The sequence below is a fragment of the Vulpes vulpes genome, chromosome 3 (assembly GCF_048418805.1).
Source record: "Vulpes vulpes isolate BD-2025 chromosome 3, VulVul3, whole genome shotgun sequence".
Classification (NCBI taxonomy): domain Eukaryota; kingdom Metazoa; phylum Chordata; class Mammalia; order Carnivora; family Canidae; genus Vulpes; species Vulpes vulpes.
The window spans coordinates 37,808,261-37,822,241 of NC_132782.1; the positions used below are offsets into that span (position 1 = coordinate 37,808,261).

Sequence of the window (13,981 nt, forward strand, 5' to 3'; positions counted from 1 at the left end):
TCATGCTTGAGCTATTATTTTCTTAACATTCTGTGACTATTTCATGCTTATACTCAAAGACAATTTAAGTACAGGGATGCCTGAGTGGCTGAGTCGGTTAAGGGTCCAACTCAGATTGGATGGTGAGATGGAGCCCTGCAGTAGGCCCCCTGCTCGGCATGGAGCCCACTTAAGATATTCTCTCTCTCTCTCTCTCTCTCTCTCTCTGCCCTCTCTCCCTGTCCCTCCCCACAAAAAAAGACAACTTAAGTATAAAGGTTGATTACACTACCAGCAAAGATTTTCTTCCTCAACAAGAGGAGACAAATTCTAGTTGTGCCAAAGTACTCGTTTCATCCACACTGTTTCTATGCTGGTCCAACAGCCACAGAAAATTGACACTGCTCATCTAGTGAACCACCCCACCCAACAGATGTTAAAAGATCCAATCCCGGATAACCAAAATAATCCAATCCTGGACAACTGTTAAAGACTTGGCACTTCAAGAAAAGAACAAGCAAACCAGAGTTTAATAGGACATTTACATAAGCTAAGTGTATATATCCACTTTAATGAGAACTGCAAAACAAAACAGAATTCATATAGTCAGTCCTCTAACAGAATAACACTTTCAATCAAAAATACACTAAGAATGAGGCACCTGGGTGGCTCAGTCGGTTAAGCCTCCAACTGTTGGGTTTTGGCTCAGGTCATCTCAGGGTTGTGAGATGGAGCCCCGCATCAGGCTCCACACTCAGTGTGGGGTCTGCCTGAGATTCCCTCTCTCCCTCCCTCTCTCTAAAATAAATACATGTTTTTTAAAAAATAGAAATTACCATTTGCTAATAATTGGAAGCTTTTAAAATTAAGTAAAAATGTGGAGATTCCTATAGCTAGAAAGTTACCACAAAACGGGTGTTAATTATGGCTCTATAATGTAACCTATAAAGTGTCCATAAAGGTATCGTATTTAAAGTATGAAATGCTTCCATTTTAACTCAAGATACAGGAAGACTTGAAGAGTTGAAAAAAACTTTTCTCTCCAAACTGTAAAAGGAGTGTCAGGGAGGGGAGAGGAGGTTACTCGGAACCATGTAAGAAATGTAGGTATATTCAGAGAACCCCAAACCAAGCATCATTAAGGAAAGGCACTGATGTGGGTTAATTCCGGGGCCAGCTTTTAGATGGTCCCAGAAAGAAGCATTAAAACATACTCCCCTTTTACCAAGCTGTCTTCACATCCTCAAAAATAGTCTGCAAAATGACTTTCGACTCACTGAAAACTGCCTCAGAGAAGCAATAGCCAAGTTGACAAGCAGAAAAAAGTATTTACTTTTTTTTTTAAACCTTTTTTGTTCATCCTATTGCTTGTCCAATGAGGATGGAGTACAACATGTTCACTATTAAAGGACAAAAATTTTTCTAAAAGACCAGATTCCTCCTATCTTAGAATGTACAATTCACTTAGTGCCCATCGCTCGCTCCCTCTCTTCAGTGTGTCTCCCATTGGCCAGCAAGTCATGATCACCTCCTAAGCACCTCTGATTTCTGTTCCCATTTCTACACACCCGCCACCCACCCCCACCCTCACCCCAGCTCCCCTGGCTGACCCTCCCCCTCCCCCATCTCACCTCCCCCGCAATCCCTCCCATCACACTGGTGGTAGAGAAAAATCACTCCATTTAATTCAGTAACCAGACTCCTTTACAATTTAAAGTGTGCTCTATTCCTGGGTCTGACGCAGAGTTTGAGGGTGTACTACTACAGACAAATACAGTAATTATTAACTGCATAAAAACATTTATAAAACATTAATGAGTAATCTACACAAAAATATTTTCTAATACAAAAGATAAAGTTGGTCTTTTACTATTAAACAGCCTTAAAATATTTTCTAAGATATTCTCAGCCTACTCTTCACAAAAGGAAAAAAATTCTAAGAATGAATAATCATCCCCTCACACTTTGACAGGTAAGCAGATCTAACCCATATAATGGACTTCTTCAGAACTGCTCTGTGATTTTTGAAAAGACTCTTACCTGCATTCATTGTCCTAATTTGAAAAACCGAGAGTAAATATAATTAAGTAGGACAACAAGCAAAAAGAAAAAAAGAACCTCTGTGAAGTAACTGAATTTTTCCATCACTTTGACATGAATTTTTAGCAACTCATTAGTGACTTTCCTTTCTTCTGGATGCCTAGTAGGTGCTGGATAGGCACTGAGATACGAAGATCACTAGATCTGACCCCTACCCTGAAGAATCTTGCCTCTAAGGAACCCTTTACAGTCTTCCTTAAAGACACTTCCAATGCTTTCCATTTCAAGTTGTAGGAGTAAAAATACAGAAAGAAGACAGACCCCAAAGACTACAAGCTATGAAATGTGGCAGACAGATGACATAATGGGACCCTGATGCCTTTTCTTAAAGATCTGCGACATTTAAGGAACTCCAAGCAGTGGTGTACCTTCAGAAATGATATTTTAACCATTGTTCAACAATCCGAAAGGCAAAAGGGCGCCCAAGCTAAATTCTCATTGCATAATTTTTGAATGCGTTATTTTGAAGCATTACGACAAGAATGTGAAGACATCTAAAAAAAAAAAAAATCCTAGCCAATCCCCTTACATAGGCTTTCCTGGAATGCTTTAAAAATGACAGGTAACAAAAATGAAGTCATTCCAGGTCTGGCCATAATGGGGACGGAGGGCCTAACAACAGCTCCTACCTACTGGAACTTACAATGACTCTAAAACTTTCTACACAATGTATCATTTAATCCTTAGGGTAACCCTTCAAGATCCATAATGTCATTCCACTTCTACAGATAAGGAAACAGAGGTGTAGAGAAGTAACTAATTTTGTGATATACGAGTAAGATGCAAGAAGTTTCTAAACCAGGTCACCTCACTCCAAAACCCACAAAGATCTTACCCATACACCTTACAGCCCCTCAGTACTGCCTAACAGCAGGATGCACAAATGAAGATTAAAAGTAATAGGAGAGTAGTATGAAATGTGGATCTTCTGCTGGCTCAGTGGAGCATGTGACTCTTGATCTGAGGGGGTCTTGAGTTCAAGCCCCACAATGGGAGTGGAGCCTACTTAAAAAAAAAAAATTAAAAAAAAATAAAAATAGTGTGGAATTTAATCAAAACGTAGAAGGCAAGGCACACCCAGAATCACAGCTTTATAGGTCTGTCTGAATATGGCCACTCAGGCGCGTTGTGAGAGCTAACTACTTATTACCCCAAAGAAAAGCAGCATCTCAAGCTTGACCTACAACAGAGCTTAGTGTAAATGTCTGGAACAGTGGGTCCATGGTTTTATCCACAACCTGCCTCTGAACAATCTATACATTCCCATACATCTTTATCAAAAACATTTGATCTGCTGCCATCACCATCAACCTCATGAAAGCAAGCCTGGGATATGCAAGCAATACAATAGAGGTCAGGCATTCCACTGATTTCCATGAGTCCAATGACCAAGCCATTGCCTACAATTTATCATGACCTCTCCCTAGAACAGAATAACCAGCAAAGCTGTGTACATTACTAGATAATGGTGATGACGACGGCAACGAAGGCTCTTACGATGATAGGTATTAGCATTATCCCCCCTTTATGAAAGAAAATGGAGACTAAGAGGTTAAGCATTCGCTAGCAAACAACCAGGAGTCATACTACATAGCACTGACTCTTGAAACATCATCCTCATAATTTCTAACTCAAATCACTAATACTTTACTGGGAGAAAAAGGCCAAAGTCTGACGACATAGTATTGGGTGAAGGTTTTGAATTCATTATGTAAATTATGTAAATACAAGAACAGATATAAACCTTCAAGCTAACTGTCAAGGGCAGAAGGAGAAGGGCAGAAAGCAGCAGACACACTGGGTACCTCCCTTGAGAGGGACTTTACACCTCCTGGGAAGCAACATCATTGGCCCTGATGTAACCCAGGCTCATGACATTACTCAATCCCAGCATGACAGCTGCATGTGTGATCACAGACCTTCCTCCCAGCCCTTCCATAAACTGGACTTTCTGCTCTAGGCCATTCACTACTTACCAGCTCTTGTGGAGACCATGCTCCTGGTCAACTTCTAGTTGCTCAGCACCAAGCTATGGTCTCAAAGAGGCCTGTCAGGTCCACCTCCAGAATGCCTATTTGCAACAAATGGCTGTACATGTCTATGTAGTGACAGAAAAGCCAAGTCATCCCGTTCAGAAGAGAGCTCTCAAACAATTCAGAGGTCAGATATACTCCAAAATGCTAAAAGTGACCTGTGACCCAGTATTACACACATACACAGACGCACACAGGCCAAAAGACTGCCTTGCCCTGAAGCTAGCATTTAAGAGCAAGAAGATGAACTGGCAAATGGAGAGGAATTCAGTCTTCCTCAAAACTTAGACTCTCCCAGCTTAGAACCTCACTGGAGGACTGTGAGCTCACTCTCACCAAATACAGTTCTGGATCAATCAGAAAGACAGGCAGGACGCTGGGGCTAGCCTGGGCAATCCTCAAAGATTTTCGAGGGAGGCCTACCTCTTCACAATAACATTTCAGATTAGCAATCACTCACAAACCGCCCTCCTCCACCACTGCAAAATTAGGGAGTCTCCCAGGGAGTTTCTTGCATAGCCAAAGAACCCCTCAACATCCTAGTCTTGTAATAAGAAAAAAATTTTCCACTTATAATGCATTCTACAAATATACGCAAATAACAATTATGTGTTCAATGCAATGAAAATTTGCGAAGATTCCGAGCCAGCTAAGGCACTCACACTTCACCTTCAAATCACCTAAATATTTTTGTTGAGAAACTTGTTTGCAGATGTAAGCCAAGGCGAGGGTTCAATCAACCTTAGAAGACAGACTTCATTTACCACAGGTCTTCTCCCTACGTCCTAAGCCACTGAAACAAGAATTTCTCACTTATATGCAGAGTCTGCTTTAAAGGAGTGGATCATATAGAAGCTCTGCTTGTGAAATTATAGTCTACCTCAGCTTGTAAACCCTCGCCCCAACACCATTCATGTCATTTCTCGGTACACAAAGCAAGAGACGAGAGTTCCCCAGGACCTGTCATAAAATTCTCAGCAAGAATGACAGGTCAGTGTTTTAATGTGCCAAACAAGTCTAATAAATGCACTTAAAGTACCAAATAAGGGAATGGGGGTGGGGGGAGTAACATTAAAGTCCCCGTGGCAGTCTGGGTGCTGAATCATACAAAGAGGGGAGGGGGGGATGGGAGACAAACGAAGAGATTCAGAAATGTGGAATGGCTCTCAATGGTGTCATTCACAGAGTCCCTGAGCAGAGCGTGGTCTTCATCAATGATACGGTTCCCACACTCAGTGGGGCAGGAGGAGAATCAGCCACAGAGCTGAAGAAGGCCTGCAGAGAATAAGGCCAGGGGCGGGGGGGAGGGGGGGGCACACTCTAATGGCGGCCCAGCTACAGCCCAGCTACAGCCGTGTCAGGGCTTCACACATTCTGCTGGCCTTTCAAGGACTCAGTCCACTCAATACAAGCCAGCAGAGTAAACCCCATCTGTAAAAGGTGTCTACACTATTGTGGGCAAAACATACCAGCAATTAGGTATCCTTAAATAGAACTCTTTATTAAAAATAATGGTGCTTCCCAAGCACTTTACTTTGTTTTCTCTTCTATCACCATGACATCCACTGCTTTTCTTCGGGCTTACAGTTTTGTATAGATGTCTTCAAACAGGAATTAAAACACACACACACACACACACACACACAAAAATTGCAGTTTTAATATTGGGTCAACATGAAAGTATTTTAGATTCTAAACATGCTTCTCCAAAGGACACTGATTAGCTTCAATGATCCAATGTTTTTGAAATGTGGAAGTTCTTCTATGGAGACTTTAGAGACCATGAAAAGTATTGACCTAATAAACATCTTTAAGCTCCCAGCACAATAATAAGATTTAAAAGCAAAAATAAAAATAAAAAATCACAACTGATGGGATGCCAGAGTCAGTCAAGGATCTGGTTAGCAACTATCAAGAGGCTGCGGGGCTGGGTGGGAGGGTGAGGATGCTCTGTCACGACTGGGTTCACAGTGTAATTCAAGAGCTCTAGAAAGGTCCACACATAACCGGCCTGCTCTATACAATGCCACCTCCACCTGTCCTCCGGGAACGCAGAAGTCGAAACGGAACGGAGTGGTCTAAGAGGGCTTCTGGAGGAGACAGACCTGGAGCCCTAAAGGAAGTGTGCTATTTGTTTTGGCTGAAGGATTTTACAGGGAACAGAGAAATGGCCCAGATAAAAAGATGGCATGTGTGGACAGGAAGGAAGGCTGTGTTGCCAGCACCTCAGCCCAGACAAGGATACGAAAATAATGGGAGAGACCCGCAGCTGCCCTCTATTAATTCCTGAATTTAAGCAAAGGCAAGAATTCATATTGATTGCTAAGATTCTTTTTTTCCCCCCTAACAATTGGCTCTTTATACTTTCATCTGGCCTAGGAAAGAAAAATCTTTTGTCTAGGATGCCATAGGTACAGGGCTGCCTCCAAGTGAGAATAAACTATGACCTTCTGTGGCCCCCTCAAGACCTATGATTCATGTTTCGTGGAAAATATTGAGAAATATTCCATTAGAAATGAATCTGCTTTCACAGCATATTGTATGTTTCCTGTGTTTTTCTTCCTTCATTATCACCAAGGACATTTTCATGAAAACAAAATCTTGTTTTTCCCCCCAGAGTAACCATATTCTTTATACTAATTTGAATTTCCAAACTGCCTCTTCATGGCATCACAGTGAGCTTCTGGTGTCCTGCTGGTGACGTCATAAATGTCCTACAGAGAACATTACTAGGCTAACAAATTCAACTATGAGTAAAGAGGGTTGACCTCAAATGGTGTCACTTCAAAGTCTCCAGGAAGGCCCAGCACCCACCTCGGCTCCCTGCCCCTAACTGGCCCCCTCCCTCCCCACCCCCAGCAGCAATCCCTAACCTGCTGAAATAGCAGTGTGGCAATAGCAAACCTATTAAACTGACAGTTTCAACCATGGTATAAGCAATGGTTAGGACTTCCAAATTTCCAGATAGGCCACTTGGAACTACCACTCCTCCCATCCCCACCCCAGCCCCAAAACCACCTCCCCACCTGCTGGCTGGTGCTGAAAGAGCACAACTAGGGCTCCACTCACTTAACTATAATCTCTAGTACAATGCAAATGCTTCTTTCAGAAAGTTCCTTTACAATATGATTCAATTTCAGATCTTTTCCTGATCGGTTTCTTAAAGGTAGGCAGGAAGACTGCCTTCCACATTACCAGCCCTCTCCCACTCTACCCTGCCTCTTCCAGCAGCTGGAGCTAGAAGCCCCACCTGGACGCTCAGCCCACCCCAATGTTGGGCCCAGTCCTAACTTTGGGCAGAAATAACTTAAGGAACTCTAAATCAGTACTGCTGTGTCACACTGTCTGCTCTTAGTCCTGGGAACAGGATATCTGTCTCCTCCCAAAGACCCAGCCTCTACCATATACTTTTGCTCTGCAAACCATCTCTCCTCCATCTTTGGCCATCTGAGTTCTGCTGCTATCCCACCCAGAATCCTCTTATTGCAGGAATAGGAACCAGGCCCCCACTTCACTCTTGTCACATGCCCAAGACAACGGAGCCCTACTGCTGGAGTCCCCTGATGTAAAGGCACAGGGTCACACAATAAAGAGCTCGTGCCCTCCAGCCAGACAAACCAGGAATGAAAAGAACCCCGCCTCTTCTAATGATGTGAATTCAGACGGGTGGATTAACCTCCGCGGGCCTCAGCCTCCTGTTTAGGTCATACCCATTGAGGGAATACAGAGCGCAGCATAAGAGCCAAATATTAGCAACGACAGGGATGTTAATAATGGTGAAAGGATAAGATGTCACAATTTATACTGGAATTTACAAACTTATTGCCTATTCCCACATTCTAGGTTGACCTGCTCTAACCACCTGGAATGAGAATTCCCCAACTCACACTGGAACTCACAAGAAGGCTTATTTTAGTCTGGGGGCCGGCGGAGGTGCTCAACGACCGCCTGTTATGCAGTGGTAACAGTCCATGGGTCCTTGGAGACTCCAGGTTCCTTCCAGCTCCCGCAGTTCATCTTGTCGCCCCAGGGCTTCTCAAGCCCCAGCAAACCAATTAGTCCCCCGTCCTAGGCCCTGGCATCTATCCTGTGTCATTTCAAGTCATCGGGCCAGGTACCACGATGCCCCAAGTGCAGATAACCATAGCATCTGGGTGTTCAGAAGAGAACAAAGGATAGGAAGGCTGGGGACGCCAAAGATAAGTGGCTCCACAATTCTGCTTTAGTCAAAGGCATTTCTGAAATCACTGGAAGGGGGTGTTAATGTCACTTATCTCAAAGTATCATCATGAATAAATACAAAGCTCCATTGTGAACACGGTGATATACTTGCAACATTCCCTGCAGAATACACCAGTTACTGACATGAACCAAAAAAAAAAAAAAAGTGGGAGAGAGGCTAACCTGATGAACACACGCACACAACAATAAAAGCAGGCAGCATAAGGAGTGGATTTCATATATGTAGATCTATTCAGCAATTTGCTTTTATGGATTCTATTACACACACTTGGTTGTAGAGGAACACAGTCTACCTGCCAATTAATTCATGGGGCTCCACTGTTAACCAGGGTCAAGCTCAAATGCTTTCCTACTGAGCTGAAAGTACCAGGTTCATTCTACATAGGTGCAATGACTTTTTTTTTTCTAGCAGGATTTTTTTTTTTTTTTACTTTAAATTAGAATTTAAAAGTGGATTTTGAGGTTTTATTTGTTGCCAATATCTATTTATTATAAAACGACAAGTAAGTAGATTTTATATCCCATACTATTTTAAAATATCTATTTCCTTTCTTTTACCTGAAGTTTCTCTGTATGATTCATCACGAAAGCCTAGTTTCAGGTTTTAAATGACTCAGAACACCAAAGATCAATTTCAGGAACATAATGGTCAGAGAAATGCAGTCAGTAAAAATCATTAATAAAACGGTTAAGCCATTTCAGATTATCAAACTGCAGTCAGAATTCATTAGGCGTGAATTCTTGAAAACACACTCCTTTCTCCAAAAGTAAGTTTTCCTAAATTTTGTTCTTATAGGTACAAAAACAAGTAGCACAACTACAAAGCGGCATGCTCTGCTATTAAAGCAGGAGAAAAATCATCTTTTTCCATGCTGCTCATTATGGGAAACTGAATCTAAAGGGCATTTTCATCCATTCATTTATGTATTGGTGAGCAAGTCCAGGAATTAAAAATAAGGCCTCTGATCAAATTCTTGACCAATCGATAACCTAGTATCAAACTCTATTACATGCCAGTTTGCCATCTGCCCTATAATCCCAATGACTGCCAGAAAGAGCGGCCACGAACAGTGCCCTCCAACACAGCAGTGTACACAGGCTGTGGACTGAACTTCTTATGGTTCAACACCTAAGTCACTTCTTTCTACAGTGAACTACAGAGAGGAGGCACTGTACATACAACTAGAGACTGAGATGCCCTGGCAGTCGTACTGAAAGAACTAAACCCAAGGAATGTCACCTACACCTGGAACTTACTTAGATGACAAGATTCGGGATTCAAAGCTAAGGCTGTAATGGAATAAGACATTTAGAGAATGTGCAAGGGAATATTTTGCAAATGGAGGGACATGAATTATTAGGGACCGAAGGCGGACGGTGGTGGGTAGCTTCCGAAAATGACCCCCAGTGATTCCCACCTGCCAATGTCCCCACACTGTGCAAATTCCCTTTCTTGAGTGGGCTGGACCTAGTACCGCCCCCTTGCCCTCCAGTTGCTGCCCCGATGAAGCTGGCTGTCTCATGCAGAAGCCACTTAGCCAGGAACTAAGGGAAGCTTCTTGCCGACAGCCCACAAAAACCGAAATCCTACCAACAAACTCCGTCAAGCAAGCCTGGAAACAGACGGACCCATTCATGCCTTACAAAGATGGCAGCTCTAACCCCCACCTGGATTTCGGCATCTTGAGAGGCACAGGGCCGTGGGACACAGCAAATTCCTGACCCACAAAAACTGTGGGATAATTCATGTTGTTATTTTAAGCCACTAAATTTTGGAATAATCTGTTAATCAGTAACAAATAACAGACACTTAGAGACTTTTACCTCGAAAATCATCAACTAGTTAGCATCCCAATATATACTTGAAACCTTGAACTAGCTTGAAAAAGTTCCTGTTCTCAGCTGAAAATTTCAAGTCTTTCAAAATCTCAAACATTTTCCAAATTCCGTAACTTATTAAAAGACACTACAAGCTTTCCGAAGTTAAATTAACTCACTGAAAAGTCAACAGAATACTAGACGCATTTCACTTTGTCCCTCATATATCATAGGCCTACATTAACATCAAGACCCTATTTTACAGAAAAATTTAAGTTTCTGAAAATCCAAGATAGATTTTACTTCCGGAAAAAAACACACAGACACAAAGAAAAACTTTACTTCCTTTAAACAATAAATAAAAGAGGAACTCCTTTGATTGGAAGGCTGACAAGAATTTCCTTACCTTGAATGCACTGAAGTGTTCCATCCTCCGCTCTTATTGTAAATGTCTCACCTGGATTAACTTGAACGAGAATGACCTGCACAGAAAAACATTAATTTCAATTTAATACTAGAGCATCTGGGGTTTCTCTTCAACGGTTTTATTACTTGAATTTATGTAGTCGACAGGAAGTATGTGGCACAGAATCCTGTATAAACACACGACTTAGGCTACGTCTTAGACCTGGTTCAAATGTGAAGGGGGTAAGTACATGCATTTGAATTTAGCTAAACTGAATTCTCCTGTGTTGGTTACGATGCAGTAAACCTAAAAAACTCCATTTTTTTCTTTCACTAATGTAGAAACAACAAATCAAGAAGAGAATAGACCAGAAACTCTAAGGACAGAAGCTTAGGACAAAGGCACAGAAAAATGTGGCTCTGGCCAAACACTGTTGCGCATACTCTTCCCAAGTGTCCGTTACTGACTTGAGTTATAGGATTCTACTGTGTAACAAAAGGAGGCAATTTATAAGAAAAATGTTTGGGAAACAGAGTTCTGGAACTAACAATAAACCCTATAAAATAAATGAGTAATATTAGAAATAGGCCTCAACGCTTGTATCTTTAAATCTATTATCTAAGTATCAGTGAACATTAATATTTGCTTATTTTAAAAATTTTATTTACCTATTTTGAGAGAGCATGCAAGAGTATACACGAGCAGAGGAGGTGAATTTTTCAAGCAGGCACCCCACTGAAGTGAGAAGCCCCACACAGCACTCAATCCCCCAACCCATGAGATCATGACCTGAGCCAAAACCATGAGCTGGATGCTCAATGGATTGAGCCACTCAAGCACCCCTAATATTTAATATAAGTAGACAACTTCTAAGACTAGACCAAAGACTACAGTATGCAGAGGAACAACCAAGGATGTCCTTTCAGGAGCTTCAGTTTTAGATCTCATCTAGTTCCTTTAGGTAACAAAAGGAAAAAAAAAAAAAATCACTAATTTGTATCTAACTACGTATCAAAGGATGTAATCCGAATTTGAAAACTGTACATAAAAATCACCGTGTGCGAGGTTAACACTATTAAAATAATTACTGTACACTTCTGGAAATAGGAAGGATGTGGGTGTCACATTCATTTTAGGGTTCCTGGAGCAAGCCAAGCCCTGTCCCCTGCACCGAAACCATCAAGCATACCGTTCCCTCTATCTGCAATGGTTTCCCTGGCCTGCTGCACCTCTGCCGACCACCCACCTTACTCCTTCTCTGACCAGTGACGAATGCCTAGTCATTCTTGTCAGCTTAAGAAGTGGCATCTGCTTCCCAGGACAGGTTGGGTCTCCCACTGTATGTGCTAATACAGGCACGTGAGCCCACACATCTATGCTTCTCCTTCCCAGGATCTACAACTGCAATCAGTTAAGCAGTCATTTTAGGGTCTGTCTTTGCTTCTTTAATATTGGCCCTGAAGGACAAGTTCTGGCATAAAATAAGTGCTCAAAAGTATACACAGCACAAAATGAAGTCCTCGATAACTATTTCTACTGAATGAATGAAAGTCATATAACAAAACCACTGCAGACAGTATTCTAACTTAGAAATTAAGCTTTCATAATATTCAATTTAGAAAAACCAACTTTAAAAAAAACCCTCAACTTTATTTACTGTATGTCCCATAATTTCTATTCTCTAGAAATATTTGAGATCAAAGCGTTTCATCTTTAAAACTCAAACCTTTAATATCCATGTATTTTGCTGCTTCTAATAATTCACCACAGGAGACACCGCTGGGATATTAAAATTATTTAAATCAGGAAATACACTAACTGGAGAAAACAAGATCATTCAGGAAAAAGCAGTCCAAGCATCATCCCTGGTGCTTCTCATTATCTTGAATTACAACGGTGGTTTCAAGGCAATTTATTTTTCCTGTACAGTAACTATGTCAATAATCTTTCAGTCTTAGGTATTCAAATTCTCACCAATGTAAACACAATGTGCCATTTTAAGAACTCAAAAGGAAATCCCTTCAGATCTGTACAGAGTGATTAAAACATTTCTATTGCTTTCTTGAAACTGAGCTTTTAAAGTTATTCCTAACACGAAAATAGTTTTAACTTCATTTCTACATAAACATAGAACAGAACTCGACTACAACGGAATAAAAAAAAAAAAACACTCCAATAAAGAAAATTATTCATGTCTTTTTAAAAGTCCTTAGACCAATTCCAACATTACTGTAACAGAGCAGAGATCAGCTGCTTGTGTTGAAACCTCCAGGGATAAGACCTATAATACAGGCCTGTAGAATTAGAGAGAAAAAAAAAAAAAAATCAAAGGACACCAAGACTATGCCCCAGATAGTGTCTGACAATCCCAAATTCATGTACTGCCTCTCTCTTGCCCCCTCTCCCAGGTGTCCCACGTGTCCTGGGCGCAGGGTCTCAAAGTACAACTGACCAGTATCGTGGGAAGTCCTGGGCAAGAACAGGGATTTCTGAATGGGGCCGCGCTCCAGATTCTGGCTTTACCTGCAGCCCGCAGGCCCGGAAAGGGTCTAACGGTCCCTTAGCGGCCACGGACGTCAGGCCGCGGTTCAGAGCCTCCAGAAGCCACCGACGCCGTCCCCCTGCTCTCACGGCGACCCCTGCCCCCTCCCTGCTCCTTCAGGGAGAAGGACCATAGGTAAAGAGCTTTTAAGCGTCCAACTAAAATACCTCTCTTCAAATGTTTAGTTCCTGTGACTTTCCCTGCTGCCGGGTTGCTGTGACAACCAGATTGTCACCTCCCGAGTCGCCGCAGGAACCAGGCAAGTCTCCTGTGCAAGAGCCAGAGCCGTCATGGAGCAAGGTGCCTTCCTCCCGGCCTGGACCTGCTCTCAAAGAAAGCACTCTGTCACCCGGAGGTCGCCGGGCCAGGGCCACAAAATAAAGTCTTGACACACAGCAGCCCGGTGCGCTGGTCCTGACGACAGGCCTGAGGAAGCGCCGCGGCGGCACCCGCCTGGTCAGACAGAGCTGGTACCAGTTCCCATAACTGCACGGCGGAGAACTGCCCATCACTGTCCAGACCTCATCATCATCATCATCTTTTTTTTGGGGGGGGGGGGGTCCACTCGCGAAGCATTTCCTGCTTTCCCAAAGTCGGCGTTAAAGCAATGCCCGCCGCGTCCTGGGGCCGGCCGGAGGGGGACCGATTTCAGCCGCTGAGAGATCCTCCTTCCCCAGGGAGGTTGAAACAGAACCGCGTTCACCAAGTCAGAAGAGCAAACCTCAGGCTACGCTGGCTTGTCACCTCGGTGGCCAGCGTGTCAGGGCCACAGCCACAGCCCAGAATAGCCAGAGGCAAGTTTGTCAAAACCTAATGAACAGGAAGTGACCATTATTCCAAAGTCTTAAGCAATAAAGTAAG

General features: G+C 42.7%; 1 protein-coding gene across 3 annotated transcripts in view; it reads right to left on the reverse strand.

The window, feature by feature from the left end:
• The window catches only part of FNDC3B (fibronectin type III domain containing 3B), a 337,274-nt gene that overhangs the window by 229,994 nt on the left and 93,299 nt on the right, over positions 1-13,981 (reverse strand). For all 3 annotated transcript variants that reach the window (XM_072752211.1, XM_072752212.1, XM_072752213.1), the window contains exon 3: positions 10,579-10,654. In XM_072752211.1, coding sequence (XP_072608312.1) covers positions 10,579-10,654 — 76 coding nt within the window. The remainder of the gene's footprint in view (positions 1-10,578; positions 10,655-13,981) is intronic.